This window comes from Ammospiza caudacuta, chromosome 5 (assembly GCF_027887145.1).
Source record: "Ammospiza caudacuta isolate bAmmCau1 chromosome 5, bAmmCau1.pri, whole genome shotgun sequence".
In the NCBI taxonomy this organism is placed as follows: domain Eukaryota; kingdom Metazoa; phylum Chordata; class Aves; order Passeriformes; family Passerellidae; genus Ammospiza; species Ammospiza caudacuta.
The window spans coordinates 28,822,423-28,838,697 of NC_080597.1; the positions used below are offsets into that span (position 1 = coordinate 28,822,423).

Below are 16,275 nucleotides of genomic sequence, written 5' to 3' on the forward strand. Positions count from 1 at the left end.
TATGTGTATTTTGAAATGCTAGCTCAACACTAATTTATTCCTAAAAAATTATTAAAGTGCTAGCAGCTAAATTGCATTTTTATTAAAAGAAGTAAATTAAAAATTTAATTAATCTGTTCCTAGTGAGTAAAATTTTCCCCAATGCAGTTTGTCCAAAGTGCTTATAATGAAACCAGGCAGAGAGGTGACTCAGCTTTCCTTTCATTTCTAGTAGCGATTACATTTCTGTCAGACCTCAAATGGTCCCTGAGATTTCTTTTTTTTTATATCACAGCTTCCACCGCTGTTAGCAGTAGTGACTAGTGACTAATTGCTTGGATTTCGAGGACTGGGTTGTGCAACTCTCCTTAAAACAGCTATTAGTGAGACAAAAAAAGTGCTGATGGCCTGTTTACTGCAGTGCGGGTGCTGCTGATGATTTGGAGGGACGTTGGTGTTAAAGCAGAAGTTGTGACTGGGTTTGTCACTCTTAAGCTGGGCCTGGGGTAGGCTGTGTGACAATCACTTCACTAAAAGCTCGGAGGAGGTGGCCACAACCTGCAGAACGCAGCGTTTGACCTTGGCTGGTGCCCACCAGAGTCCGGTCATGTGCCTGATAAAGCTTTGGTGTTGTGTCTGCTTGGGATGCTAGTCAGTGAAAAGTTTGGAGTCTTCATCTCCTGGCTGGCTCAAGTCCTTTTGGGGTTTTGATTGTTTGTTTGGGGTTTTTAAATTGTTGGTTTGGTTAGTTGGGGTTTTTTTGTTTGGGGTGAGGGGGGTGTATGTGCTTGTTTTGGTTTTTAAATAGGAAATAAAGCAGCTTTGAAAAGCAACTATGGAATGAGTAGGAAAAGGTGGTGATAGCAGCTCTGTGAAGTTGCATTAGTGCATTTCTTTGTACTGGTGAAGACAAGAAGACTGTTTAAAATGAATAGCTTTTCATAATAAGTAAATGATTTCTCACAAATACCTGAGAAAATGCTTGGTTTCTCTTAAGCTCAGTTCATCTTTGGTGGACTAGGATAGCTAATGCAAGAGTTGAATCTTGTTAGGAAAATCTTAGGAATGGGGATTCAGGAAAGATGAGGCTTTTGCCCTTGAAACTTTCTGACCCCTCAGAGTGTTGCTGACTTTATCTAGGAGATAAGGTTTACTCATTAATCAAATCCATTAGGGTCTCATTGAAGATATTTTTAGAAAGAGCAGTATGAAACTGTAGTAACAGGTGTTGCACTTCTGGACAGAAAAACATAATAGTTTATTTCATTGAAGCTCATGATAAATTTAATTTTCTAAAAGTTAAGTATCGAGTGTCTAATACTGAATAGATTTTCTTAAATAAAATAGATTGTCTTTCATTAGTTAGAACACTCAATATATTAATTTGTGTTGAAATTTGGATATTCACAAATACCTGGATATTTAGAGAAAAAGAGTTTGGAAAAATAAAATACAGAGTTCAACAACTGGCAGATCCTTTAAAAAAAAAAAGTTTTCTATTGAATTCCTCCCCTGCTGTTTCAGGGTCTATTTCTGGTTCCTGCTTCCAGCAGCCAGAATCTTGAATCTTTCTCCATTGCTTGCCAGGAGAAACAGGTGTGGAGTGTGCTTCCTTTGATCCCTCCTCTTGGAATCAATGGCTCCCTCTGCAGTCCTCTCGAGAGAAGCTAAGGTGTTTCAGATCCTCTGCCATTCCACCTTTTCTCCTTTCCTTGGGAGCAATACAAGAGATCCAGGAGCTCTGTCTTAGCTCCACCTTCCATTCTTTTTCTGCATGTTGAGGACAACTGCGTTTCCTCAATATGGAAGTGAGTCAAGAGAGACTCAAGGCTTAGAAAGCAGCCCCTTTTCCAAATGCTGTAATGAGCCAGAGCTGCTGAGGCTGCTGGATGCTGTGGATGGCTGGAACCTAACAAGAGTTCTGGGCTCCAGTTTTCTTTAAAAAAAGACTCAAAGTGTGCTGAAGAGGATTGGGTGATGACAGAATGAAGGGAAACTGAGAGACTTGTGGGGAAGAAATGTGCATAGGAATTGTATAAGGACTATGGATGGAGGAGAAAAGGAAGTGTGTTCTCAGCTAACTGTGGCTCTTATGTGCTGTTCCTCTCTTCAGTTCATCCTCAGATAGTAACTTAATCAAAAACTTGAAGTACCACATTCTCGTTCTTTCTGCAGTATGATGTCATTACTGTCAGTGGGAAAATGAGACCTAAGCATTTGAATTTTGAAGTATTTTTTAAATCTTTAATTAATAGATAGCTGGGCCTAAGAACTAACTTTATGAATATGTAAGCAATGCTTTTTGAATTTTATTGGAATTTTACTTGCTCATAAATTGTTTTCAGAAGGCTCTTTGTCAGATATATATCTTTGAATTAAGATTAACTACCCAATAAAGTGACTTTTAAATGTTGCAGGAAGATGTAAATGGGTATTACTTTATGAGCTTATTCTACAAATTTCAGACCATTAAACAAGCTGTGTATCACTTTCTAGCAAAATTTTTAAAACCTGCAGAATTCCAAGTGCAAAACAGATAACTGATCATCAAGTTCTTTAACATATGCAGGCAAACAAAAGAAAGTTAGAATCAAGGTTCTGCAAATAGAGGAAGGCAGAAATTGCTGCACTGGATCAGGCCTGTTGAATGATCTTTATAAATAACTTCTTTCACTTTGCAAAAGCAATGTCATTGCTAGAAACAGAAAAGCTTATACTGCTATTGTTTCTAATCCTCTAATACAGAGATAAATCTTTGTACATATAGGTACATAAACCATAAGACCTGCAAAGACTTGTGAAATTCAGTGTTGCAATTTGTTTGTTCAAGAACTAATTTTTTGTCTGCTTAGTAATACATTTTCTCTGTGTATCCTCTTACAGGTGCTCTTTTGAGAGTGAGTAGAGTTTTATTTACATTGTAATAGCAAAGGGGTGATGTTTCTTACAATACTGTCATGCTGCTTTTTTTGTGTATGCCTCAGTGCTGTGTTATCTTGCATTGAGGGAGATTTGCTGGCCAAATGTTGGATTTTATTTATATGGAATCTCCCCTTTGCTGACACCGTTCTCTACTCTGAGCTCTCATGTTTTTGGAGTGTTATGGAGTGTTTGAGTTTTCATTGTCTCTACTCATAGACACTATTCTAAAAGAGGGCATACTATAGATCTGCTGCAGACTTTTCAGTGTTTCTTTCTTCAGCATAACTTATTTTTTTCTTGGTGGTTGTTTTATTTTGTTGGCATTTTTTTGAATATGCAACTTTTAAAGATATTTTTCTTAGACTTTTCCAGATGGAAGTACAAGTTCTTGCTGGGTTGGGAATTCAGTAGGTTTTTCTCATGGATGTTATCTCTCAATATGAAACTGAATCTGTTCTTGGGTTCATAGGATTGCTGGGAAATTCAGGTTCAAAGAGACATTCCAAGGTCTTCAGTCTGACTCCTGCTCCAAGCAGGGTCACCTGTGAGGTCAGAACCTGTTGTGAGAGATTTTGCCTAGTCAGTCCATGAAAAACTTGAAGCAAGGAGACTGCAAAACTACTCTAGGCTATCTGTTCCATGAGGAGTCCTTGACTGTCCTCATGGTGAAAATAAGTTACCATGTGTCCATTCTGGACTTCCCTAGTTTGAGTGTGGTCTTGTCCTGTCACAGGTACCTCTGTGGTGAGCCTGACTGCTTGCTGACTTCCTTGTGGGTACAGGCACTTGAAGGTCTGCACAAAGCCATCTCTTCCCCAGGCTGAACCAGCCCAGCTCCCTCTGCCTTTACTCACAGGACAAGTGCTCTGGCTCCTGGAGCCTCTTGGTGGCTCCTGTGTCCATGTTCTGGGTGTACTTCTTATATTGTGGGGGCCCAAAAGGAGGGGCATTACACCATATCTGGAATAATAAGCTCTGAGTAGAGGTGGCAATCAGTTCCCTCATCTACTGGCAAGGCTCTTGTTAATGAAGCCTGGGATGCTGGTGACCTTTCTGACAAGGCTCACTGCTGGCACAAGATCAGCTTGCTTTGCGCCAAGACCTTTTCCATGGAACTGCTCTCCAGCCGTTCATCAGCCTGGATTGTTGCCAGGGCCTCTCAGGTGCAAGTGTTTTGTGTTTGTCCTGTCTGAATTCATACAAATCCTGAAGGGACCACTCCTCCAGGCTGTCTAGGTCCATCTGAATGGCAGCCCTGTCTTTAGACTTGTTGTTTGATCCTCTTCACCCTGTTAAACTTTATCTTAAAATTCTGGCTAGAATATGCCTTACTGGCCCTGCAAGGCATTGGCAAAAATATTTAATGGACTTATCCTAGACTCCTGCAGCACTTCACTTGATACCATCCTCAGGCAGCATATAGCACTTTGTCCTCTGAGCCTGACCAGCCAAATGTTTCCTACAAGTCTAGTTGTTTATCCATTCTCAAAGAGATATTTTCTTCTTGACTAATAGTCAATTCCTTGACCTTCCCATGACTTTTTTTAGTGTGTTGATGCATTTTATTATTGGCTTTATTTATCAATGAAATCCTACCAATTAATCTTTATTTTGTATATTGTATATACAATATACAAAATTCTGTGCTTCTGTCTTCCCGAGTACTTTCTCATTCAGTTATTAATTTTTTTTGTGAACTTCTTGTGAGTGTCTGTGCTGTTGTACTGTATCTTCTACAGTTTTTTAATGATGCGGATTTTAGTAATTTCAGGTACTTCTGTCTACTGTCTGAAGTACAGCAAACTGATTTAAAATTTCTTAAAGCAGATAGGGTTCTCTAGTTGTTTTAAAAGAGATTGTGCCTGGACCAACAATCTTGTTCTTAGCTCAGGTCCTTTATTATTTGTCATTATTTTTGTGTGTGTGTGGTTTTTTTTTATGATACCTCCTTTTCTACAGCTTCATCATATTGAATTTATGTTTTATATGGGAATCTTGTTAGTTTAGCACTAAATATGCTGTATGTAGTGCCTCTTTACTCCCAAAGGCTGCATTTCATCTTCCCAGTACTGGCCACAAACTGTTCCCTTGCTTACCATTCCTGTGAATTGTACTTGTCTCATACCAGCAACAGGCTAAAACACCTCCTGTGTAAGAGTAATTCTTAAACATTTGCTCTCACTTACAGAACCATGCTGTTTTGCAATGTGGCCACAAATCTGTAACTAGTTTACCCATTGACACACTTGATGTTTCAGCATTTTGAACAACAGAATTAAGTGGAATGGATGTCTTTAGCTAGACAGTTGTGAATCCAGCTGTTAGAGCTCTTGTGAATCAGGTATGGACTGAAGTACAAATAGATTCGTGCATCTCATATGGTGGGAATACATAGATAAAAGTCCAAGTTATTAAATAACTGTAAATAAAAATTTTCTTGTTTTCAAACATTGTTTTTACATTAAAGTACTATTTGGACTGGGAAACATGGGGGTATATGTTTACAAATGTGAATTTATACATATTTGATTGACTGTCTATCTTACGGATGTCATTGGCACCTTACAGTTCCCCACTTTGTCAGTTTGTTCATGGTTTTGCTTAAGGCTCTGTTGGGGCAGTCAAATAACATAATTTCTTGTATCCTTGTTGGATGTCCACATGCAGATTTTGGGGTTTTGAAAGTATTTTTGACCTGACAAAAGTATTAATGTACAAATGAGTAAACTTGACTCTTTTGGGGGAGGGCAGGGGCACAAGGGGAAGTGGCTGATGAATTTTGGTTTGGTTTGGGGGATTTTTGCCCCTTCAAAGACTGACTAAGCTTACTGTGTTATCTTAACTGACTGAATAGTGCTTCTCTCCTCTTTCCAATTCAATGTAGTGGCATGGATTTGTGTGATTATGATTCAGTTCTTTGTTGTGTGCCTTATTGACTATTGCAGTGGGACCCGTTTGCTGGCTTCACATGAAGTAGAGCATTGCTAACTCTATCTGGGTATTTATATAAAATACTAATTGCATGTGTTGAATTTTTATATAAAGAGAAGAATGTTTTTGCTACCTGTGCAAGAACTTCTGGCTGAATTAAGTGATTAATAGAAGAGTGCATAATTAATGAATGAGCAAATATAATGTAATTCTTCTTTCTCTCCAAAAGAAAAATCTATGCTAAAATTGATATTTTAAAAGCAAACAATTAAACATAAGACTTCCTTACTGCCCTTGGAATCTTCTAACAAGAGAGCCAAAGGAAATGCCTACCTTATGTTGTCATTGGAACAGCATTTATTTGAGGTTTCCTTAGGCCTCTCTTTACCCTGCTAACTAAGCTTCGTGTGCAGTTAAAGTCTTTTGTCAAAGAAAAGTTATTTTTCACAAGAAGTACTCCGCTTTTGCAGCAATTTCTTTCTGTGCTTAAGTTTCTTCTAAAATTTTAATTCTTTTCTCTACATGTTGATAAACCTTTTTTTTAAATTCCTGCTTTATCCATAGGGAAGAAGTGGTAGAAATAATACTTAGAATTACAAGGGAAGCCCTTAACAGAGCAGAACTTAAAACGTGTGTACCTTGACTGATAGTATTCTGCTATAGCCATTAAACCATTCTTTTTCCCTTGCAAGATTTTTCTGAAATTCGTGCTATGAAATGATACCATAGCAATGGGGTTGGAGATGTACATATGTTGCTAAGAAACTACATGATCTGTTCTGGACCAGCCGGTGTGGTAAAGGGGCTGTTTGGAGTTGTTGCATATGAAAAGGGCCACTTTAGGTGATGTGCATTTTGCTCCACCGATTTCTGACCTGCAATGCTTGCCTTTGCAGATGGAACATGAGGATTTTGTAATGGAGGGGCATGGCAAGACTCCACCTCCTGGTGAAGAAAACAAACAGTGAGTCACACGTTTATTTAAAAAGGGCCTTACCGTAGTAAATGGTGTGCAGCACTCTCGTTTAAGCGTGCTGGGAGCATTGGTTGGTTGCTTGGTGCTCACCCTTTCGGTTCCTCAAATATCCACATATGTATATAATAGTGGATGGTGGCTGAAAAAAAAAAAAAGAGGCAGGATGTTGATTTGCCTTAAATGTAAAAGCATAGAAATATGCATTGCAATTCCAACACATGAATCAGAAATAGTTGTAAAAGGGATAATCATTCTGGAAGCTTGGCACTGACGTAGTGAGTTTATACATGAAGTTTTTATACAGCTGCTCTTCACTGAAATAATGTGAAATATGAAAGAACCAGGGCCTTCCTTTTGGTGTGCATGTGGCAGATTGGTCCTCTTTGAGCCTTATTTCTTTAGAATGCATTTTAATAAAAGATCAAAAATTACAAACAAAATGCTCTTTTGAGGATGAACAATATAAAATGCTGGTACACAGAGCTTTAGGGAAAGCAGCTTGATCAAAGAAGAAAATCACTGATTTCTATTAGGAAAAGGCTTTTTCATATGATTTCAAACTGAAATCCAAACTGGTTGGACTTTTTCTCTGGGTTTTTGTTCAGATAGGAAGAACAGAGCCTTATCCTAGAAGTACTTCAATGATGGCTGTATTCCATATTCTTTTCATTAGTTAATGCAATGGTAATTCAGTTTTGATACCGTAATTAAATTTTTTTTCTTTTCCTGTCATTTGGAGCAAATGGGAAGGTGGTCTTTGGAAAATCTAGATCACAGAACTCTTTTTTTCCTAAGCCTAATTGGATGTCTCCTCATGAGAATTTCTTGTTGATCTTCACTACACTTGTTGCAGAAAGGCTGGGATGTGGCTTGGGGTGAAGGTCTGCTTTGCCTCCTAGATAAGCTAGCAACTGTAAGTGCATTGCATCTGTGACAGTGAGAAACCATTTCTGAGGTAGGCAAGTTGAGGGCAGCAGAGTTCTAATGCTGAATGTGCACATTCTTTCCACAATGGACATGAGCCAAACTTCTCAAAGTAATTGTTATTATTTCTATCTATTCAGATTGAGCAACTTACTGTGGTACCAAGAGATACCAAAGTTGTTGAAGTAGAAACTTTCAGAAAGTTCCAGAAGAAAAATTTGAGCAGAAATAAAAAGTAGGAGTTAGATTTCTGCTTTCCTGAATTGTTTCTTTATATATCTAGTAGTTTAATGAAATACATTATTGTAGTGAATAATATGAGGGATGTTGTGTTGGATTTGATATAGCCTTGTGTTTGTTAGGTGTCTTATTTTAAATGCAAGTGGAAACTAGAATTACTTTGGAGTTGATCTGATTTTTAACTGGAGCTTTTCCAGTGGCTTGAAACATTATTTCTCTTCTTGAAATCTCCAGTTATTAAAGAATATAAGATTAGTGATAGGCGGTATTTTAAATTTTAACTAATAAATTTGTGCTCAGGTGGTATCTGGAACCTTGTCATACAGATTCTGCTGTAGGAGTATCATTCTTAATAATATTTAGATTGAAGTCTAAAGGTGCAATTTTAGTAATGCAACAAAGAGTTGAAGGTAGTTGTTTTATGCAACTAATAGTAGCATAATGCCAGCAAAATTCAGTTGTGGGTATTGCTCTTAAATTTAAATCAATCACTTGAATATTTCTCTACCCACAATATCAAATTTTCAGCTAACTAACAAAATTGTCTGTCTTGACAGAGTTTACCTCTTGTCATAAGAGAAGGAAAAAAAAATCTGAAGTTACTTCTTTGTATTATTACTTACTTGCAGTGGGGATTAGCTGGACATCAACATACTGGACTGGGTTTTTGAAAGAGGACAGAGAGGAACTCTGGAGCATCTGACAGAGGAGAAGCAGAGAAAGCTGTGGCTGTTTAGCCTTGAGATAAGAAAACCTGGGGAGGATATTATTATCTATGTGTGTAGGTATCTGATGAGGAGACTAAGGAAGATGGAACCAAATTCTTCACAGTGGGGCAGGTGGAGAGGCCAGAAGCCATTGGTATAAACTGAAATACAGGAAACTCCACTCAAACACAAGGGAAAAAATTTTCTTATTTTAGTGTTAAACATGGTCATACCTTTAGAAGAGGTTACCCAGAAAAGTTGTGCATTCATAGCCCTTTAAGTGACTGAAAACTCAGCTGAGCACAACTCTAATTCTGCTTCAGCCTGCTTTAGTTAACCATGCTTTGAACAAAGGCATAGGACTGATTATCTCAGAGATCCCATCCACCTGCAGTGATTCTGTGATTCGGTTGTACCCAGTCTACTGTTGTCCTCCTAGCTGTCTTGAAATAAAATTGGAGCTTGTTAGTGAAAGGTATATTCTAAGTTTGAATGTAGAGTCTCTAATTCAAATGTTCTCTACAGAAATAGCTGATCCACTGAAGATGCTTCCTTCCCTTTCCAGCTGTCCTTAGACTTAGTAGAACTTACTGCCTCTACAGCTATGCAGATGGAATAGTTTTTCTTTGACTGCTTCTAATTTACTTTTCAGGAAAGTTGGCCATTGTAATTTAATTGCATTCATTAGGCAGCCTGATGTGGGTAGCTCTGCACTGAGATTACTGAGGAAGTGTTCAGAAGATATGGTTTCAGCATGGGAGTGAACTTGCACCAGAGTTCCAGAGTAGTCTGCCAGTGTGACTTCCTAGCAAAGCCATGCAAATTTCTTACTATTTATCTGCATTTCTATGGGCTCAAAGCTTTACTGGACAGTGAAAGAACAGAAATAAAAAGATGCTTCTGAGAGACTTTCAGTGGATAGTTCTTACCTAGCCCGGTTTCATGTGAAATTTCCTTTGCTAAGGTATAGCTTCAAAACCGAATACAAGGAGCCAGAATCCATGGATGATTTCTGGCACTTTATGAAACAGATTATTTCCCCAGTTTGATTCAGGGATAAAAACTTGGCATTTTTGCCTTCTAGTATTAAACAATCACACAGACAAAAAGTGCAAACAAGCCCGGCAACAACAAACAACCCTGCTGCAATGTTGTGAGCTTTTTTCTGCTGTACTGGACAGTTCTTTTGGACAGATACTGAAGTTACAGCATTTTAAGATTTTTAATTGAACTGTAGGTGATACCTGAGAAGTGCTGTCTTCTGATACCAGTCACCTTTATGGGAAGGAATTACCTGGTTAAACTGTATACAAGGGCTTCAGAAATCTTCAACTGATCTTTTACAATATGGATAGAATTTATTTCCGTTGAAACTAATTATGAGGAAGTTACCTATTCAAAATCCTTAGTACAAATGAGAAATGGAATGGCCACTGTCATCTCAGTCCTGTGAAAGATTTGCAGTTTATGTGCAGTGCATGTGTCACAAAGGTGTCATGGTTGTGCAACAGCCAAGTGATTTATGCTAAAAGCTGAACTTCAGAAGAAGTGAGCCTGCTGGGGCTGCTGGAGCAGATCCTGGCCATCTCACACCATGCTCCTGCTCTGGCTGAGGGCCAGTGACTCCTTGATAAATTGTTACTGCCCAGTTTTTATGTACTCTGTAACCTTCTCCCTTCTTAGCTGTCTGGCATGGGATATAACTGTGTGTTATGCTTGGTCATATAATTTTCTTAGGTGGCTAATATGTTTGGGAAGAAACCCATTTTCTTCCTTCCTTCCCAATGAAGAAAGATGTAATTATGTTTTATTACAGGTGAACATTTTCTTAGAGGTATTCTCTCATATTTTCATCCATTACAAAGAGGTTGACCTGAGCTGGCATGCTTAGGGAATAAATATTATCTCCCCCCACAAAATACTTACATTTTAGATGGCAGCAGCCTGTAGTGCCCTTATCAGTTGTAATAGGGCTTTTACTTTACTACTGCTGGAGCAAAGATTAAGAGGCAAGTGGGATCCAGAAGCATCTTTCCAAAACAGTCAAACTTCTCTTGATGAGCATGGGGCAGGAAGAAGAATTCTGCTGAAGTCCTTAAATTGAGGTTCTGCTCCTAGCTCTAGCAGCATTAATTAGCAACTCTGCTTGTGCTAATAAATTTCCACCTGCTGTCACAACCAGAAATGTATGCACCCTAATGAGTGAAAGGGACGGGGTAATGAAAAACTACTCCTTTTTATAAGATAAATGTAAATGTTTTACTCTTCCTAGCTGGCACATGGAGAGGTCTGTTTGACAGTAGCTGTTCAGACAAAAAGTGAGCCAAGTTCATACTCACATTTAGTAGGACTGAGCCAAGCTGCTACTGCTATTTGAAGTGCCTCAGCTGGCTATTCCTTACCTGCTGTTTTGTAGTAATGGGAGAGAAAATTCTTCAACTATCTTGACAATTTGTACCTCTGGAAGTGATTCACATTGTTAGAAAGGTATCAAAACAAGATAATTTCTGTAGTTTAGAAAGTGTCATTGGTTAGACCTACTGAACAGGCTTTTCCCTGGCTTGATAGTTTAATGTACTGATTCTGAGGCAAGGGTTTTTAATGAAACCCTCCAAAATTGCAGTAATACCTGGATGAGATTGGAACCACTGAGCATCACAAAATTGTTCAACATTTGGTAATAGAATCTTATTTTTCTTTGACATTTCAGCAGGAAGGTTCAATGTCTTCATAGATTTGTGTGACACTACAGTTAAAAGAAAATAGTAGCTAAATTGGCCTAACCTGGAAACAGGAATTACAGACTCCAAAAGTCATCTTGTCCAGTACTGTGTCCAAAGAGGGGAGATGGGATGGAGGGGCCAATTTGAAGGTTAGATTTAACTTTTGAGTTGTATCAAGCTTCTCAGGTTTATTCAAGAGCTTTTCTGGACAGTCTGCTGCAATAATAATCACCCTCACAGTGAAGAAAATTTCCTAATATTCAGTAAGAATTTATGATCATTGCCTTTCATATTTGATTGTGTATCTGAACGTGGCCCAGTCTTCATTAAAACTTACCCCTGTGTTCACTTATACAGCAGAATAGCTCCCCCCTCCCCCGGCTTAGTTTTGCTGTGGGAAAACTAAGTGAAATCAAGAAGCCAGTTTACAGGCCAGTCTTTGTTTTCAGCAGCCTGCTATGTCAGGGGCACATGCAAACATCACTGCTTCAATGGCACAAAAGAACCAGCCTTACTCTTCCATGGTGTTGCTGCCAACTATAAAATGGCTGCAGTGGTATACCCTGAAGTTGTGTGGTTTGGTTGGTGAGAATGATAGACATTGTTATGAACTGCTGCAGTGTTCTTTTGAACGGTTGAAATTCCACAAAGGTCCCTAGCATAGCTTCTGTTCCTTTGGGATAAAACATTGTTCTTACCAAATGTAAACAGTTAGCTAAAAGCTTGTGTAACAGGGGATTTGTTTGATGTTTTAAGGACATTCAATATTACAGAAGATATTGATGCTTGCCTTGAGTGCCATTACACTTTTTAAATTTACTGGCAGTACTGCCCTCAGCAGAGGTTGGTTTTTGTCAGAAGATTCATGCTCTGATTTTCAAAGTAGTATCCAAATCCTAATTCAGATTATCAACTTAGTTTTGAGGTACCTAAATTTGCATATCAACCCGAATTCTGTGACATTAATGGCAATGCATTATTTCTTGAATTACATTCAAGAATTATGTAAAGACATAGCTGTCTTTATATTGCTGATTGTTCTCTGTGTGTAGAATAACTAGCCCATTAAAGAAATGTCCCCAAAGATTTAAGTCCTCTGCCTGGGATCCTAACAAGTCCCCACAGGGAGATGTGGGATGTCTGTGTTGGCCATGGCAAACCTCTCTGTCACAGGCTGCTGCAGTTCTGTTTGTGTGTCAGACTGGGCTTCAGAGCCAGTGGTAACTCAGGCTTGCTCTGATACTGGCATGCCAGTAGGAGAGTTCTAACTTCTTTCTTTTATACCCTTAGAGATTTGATAGGGTATTTAAGGGTGTGAGACCATTAAACGAAAACCAGATGAACACTGGTCTAGCTAAGGATTAAGGAATATTTTCATCACCTTCCTACTATACAGATGTTTTTAGTCCATACAGTGGAGTGAGTGACAGGACAAGTTTGCATTTGAAGGCAAGTTTATCTGTTTGTTTAATGGGCCCTGAGGCATAGAGAAAAGAGTTGTCCTTTGTTTTGCAATTGAGTGGGTAGAAATTAATGAGACAGGAGCGAAATCTGTATCTGTAGAGGCAGCTGTGTTTTAGCTGTGAGTTGTATGTCAAAAAAGTTACAAAAGCTGGCTTGCACCTTTACAATGTAGTACTTCTGAACAATATGCAGAATTTATACACAAGCACTTTAAAATGGCAAAAGCTTCATTTTTTTCCATATTTTACTAGTTCAGTGTTATAATTAAATGTTTTGAAGTTTTTGTACTTAAAATTATAAGTATTGCCCACAGGAAGACTCTTGTCTGAGTATTCTAAGCAAAAATATTTTAAAATTAGGCATTTGCTTCTGAAAGTTAGATTTGAAAAGGCTTTCAGTTGTCATTTCATTATTTGTAAGACTCCACATTTCGTGTCCTCGGTGATTTTATCTTTTCTTTTTTTCCTTTAAAATCATGAACAAATACAGTCCTTTCATACACCTCAGCTAACCTACAGCTTCATGTGCTGCTGTTTAGCAAGTATTTTCTTAATGTGTGGAAAGAAACGGAAGCCGGATGAGTGACCGTTAAGGAAAAAAAAGGAAGTCACGCAGAAAATGTCAACTTTGGAAGTGAAGTTCCCACTTGTTATCACAATGTGTTTAGTCTACACTGCTGCTGGAATATTGAGAGAGGAAAATATTTTGGGCAGTGTACATTCTAAGTGCGAATGCTTTGACACTTCTTTGCTGAGGATTTTATGCTGCTCTCTTTCAGATGTCTTGTGGTGAGAAACAGGCTAGTTTGTTTGGGCTCTCCCCACACCCCGAGATCTACATTTGTCCAGTTAGGAAGAGCACAGAGCCTGCTTCTGAATTTGCAGTCTGATCTGATCAAGAGACTGCTTCACCCTTGCCTTAGTGAAAATATATTTTCCATTCTAGATTGCTTGATTTTTTAAGTATGATATACTGCAAAATACCCATAGTGTCACGTATCCTTGATACTTTGATTGTTATCTCTAGTTATTCCAGTTAGTAGTAATTGTGATTGCTAGTGGAATGGAGGATATCCTGATTTGCTGCTGTCTTACAGAGCTTACTGTACTTTGAAGGGGAGAGTATTTGCATACTGATCAAATTCCTAAAATCCCAAAGCCTCTGTATTCCAGACACCACCACCCACCTCTCCACCTACTCCTGTCCTCTAGTCCCTTTCCAGGAATTCCTGGAAGAATTCATGGAGAGTCTGCTGGACATTCTATTGACATCTGGAGTTCCTTGTCCAAGGAGTTGGGGGCTTTTAGGTCTGTTTGGTTAGTGGCTGTTCCTTTATTCTCTCTCCCAAAGTTGCCAACTTCCTCAGGAGGTGCTGGGATAACTGCCCTCCATTTATATGGATGTACCATTTATGTGGATGGCTGAACATTGCTCTCTTTTCAACATTTTGTTGCTATTTAGATGGCAGCTCTTGGATGACACCTACCATGGGAGTCATCTGTGACAGACTTCAAGAATAACAAGCAAAATCATCTAAGATGTAGTGGTAGACTTGGCAGTGCTGGTTGATGGTTAGACTTGATGGTCTTGAAGGTCTTTTCCAACCTAAATACAATTCTATATGGGCTTTTAATAATTTTGAGTCCTGTCTAAATTAGCATTGTGTCTATATTCTTAATGTAAAAATACAATTTAGATTAATTTCTGTAGTACCTACGCCAAGTTAGTGCCACTAATTCTGATTTGCTAAGGATTTAGTTTTTGGACTGCTAGCACAAGTCAGTGGCATCATAAATGTGTATGAATTACAGTCCTAAAATTTTTTTCCCTTTTTGCATCAAATTTAAGATGCTCACTGCTTTTTTCTCTGCTTCATTCTCTCAAAAAAAAAAATCATCAATTTTTTGGTATTTTTTGTGTGTATACCCACAATGGTTGAATGATTGACTCTTCCTTTCAAGGAGATGAAGGAAGGAAAGGGGGAAAAAGGGAAAAAAGCACTACTTTTTTTTTTTTTTTTTACATACTGCTTTTATGCTATGTAAATGAGTTTGTGATGTCTTTTTGTTTGTGTGGAAAAAATAGAAATTTTGATGACTGTGTACTGTGACTTAGGTATACCAGAGGTTAAAGTAGAGACAGGTAAATGGTCACAGTTCTAAGATGCAGATGCCTTGCTGAAGTGACCATTATTGGTTAAAGAAAAGGAGGTAAGGAAAAAAAGCAAGCTCTTTATTTCCATGGAAAAGATATTACTTACTGTGTATGACTAAAAATATTGTACTGTGTGGTAAACATGGTATGAATTAAAAACTTGTTTACAGAGATATTTTGCAGGTCTTAAGCTGCATTGCTCCTCTGGCATGCTGTGATCTGGAGAGCTGCTATGATTTCTTTTTCTCCTACCTAAATAGATTGAATTTGCTGGACTCTTTGCCCTAAGTCAAAGTTGTTCATATTTGGGAGTCATACTGGTTTTTGAGTTACTGCATGCATTTGAATATTTGTGACAGTTACAGCTTGTAGAATTTTCTGCATGGATAGCCAGCTGTTCCTTTCCTGACATTTCAAACTGAAGGACTGTACATGAAGGCAAATTACTCAGGGAAGATGTTCAAGTCACTTGGAAAGATCCATTTACAGATTTTTGCAGCAATAAATAGTGCTTTATTAAAAAAAAGTCAAATAAGGGAAATCCTTTCTTACAGTAATTCACTCAAAATACATTCTTTTCATATTCTGCTTTTACTTTGGATGTTTTGTTTTGATCTGGCTTGCTTTTATTATTATTATTTAACTTAGCATATTATGGTTCCTTTAATGAGAACAAAGGAAAATGGGTTGGTGCCAGCTTCAACCAAGATGCCAGAAATTCCTTTGCTCGAGAGGTTTCCGGCCCAGTGATTGAACTCCCCATGCTAAAACTAAAGACAAGTTAGAAAAATTTGTAGCAAGATAGTGGGCTATCTCACCAAAAATACATTTTAAAAAAAAATAAATAAAAACCACTAAGCACAGCACAGCCTCTTTTTAGCTAGGAAAAAAAAAAGATTGAACTAGAATAAGACTTTCAGTCCAAAAATCTTCCTTGTCTTTTCTGAGATATCCTAAAAGTATTTGTAAGAAATCTGCTTTTAGTAGAGTTCAGGAGCATGTCTAAAGGCACCATATAAAGAAGGGGGTTCTGTTGTGGTAAAGTTCTTGTAGACATGAAAGAAGTTTTTTCTTAAATATTCTAACCTGGTCAGATGAAAAAACTTGCTGTTATTTTAAAATTTGTAAAGCTCCAAGACTTAAACAGGGTGAAGGAAGGCTTAATGAATGAAATTATTATTCCTTTTGAAATTTGTAGTAACAGCGATGGTTGATGGAAAGTCAGTTGGATCAGTCATCTAACTGGCATGGTACT

The 16,275-nt window shown here is 38.1% G+C and overlaps 1 protein-coding gene across 4 annotated transcripts in view; it reads left to right on the forward strand.

Annotated features, from left to right (window-relative positions):
* The window catches only part of TNRC6B (trinucleotide repeat containing adaptor 6B), a 134,208-nt gene that overhangs the window by 28,242 nt on the left and 89,691 nt on the right, over nt 1-16,275 (forward strand). For all 4 annotated transcript variants that reach the window (XM_058804452.1, XM_058804453.1, XM_058804454.1 and 1 more), the window contains one exon: nt 6,729-6,796. In XM_058804452.1, coding sequence (XP_058660435.1) covers nt 6,729-6,796 — 68 coding nt within the window. The remainder of the gene's footprint in view (nt 1-6,728; nt 6,797-16,275) is intronic.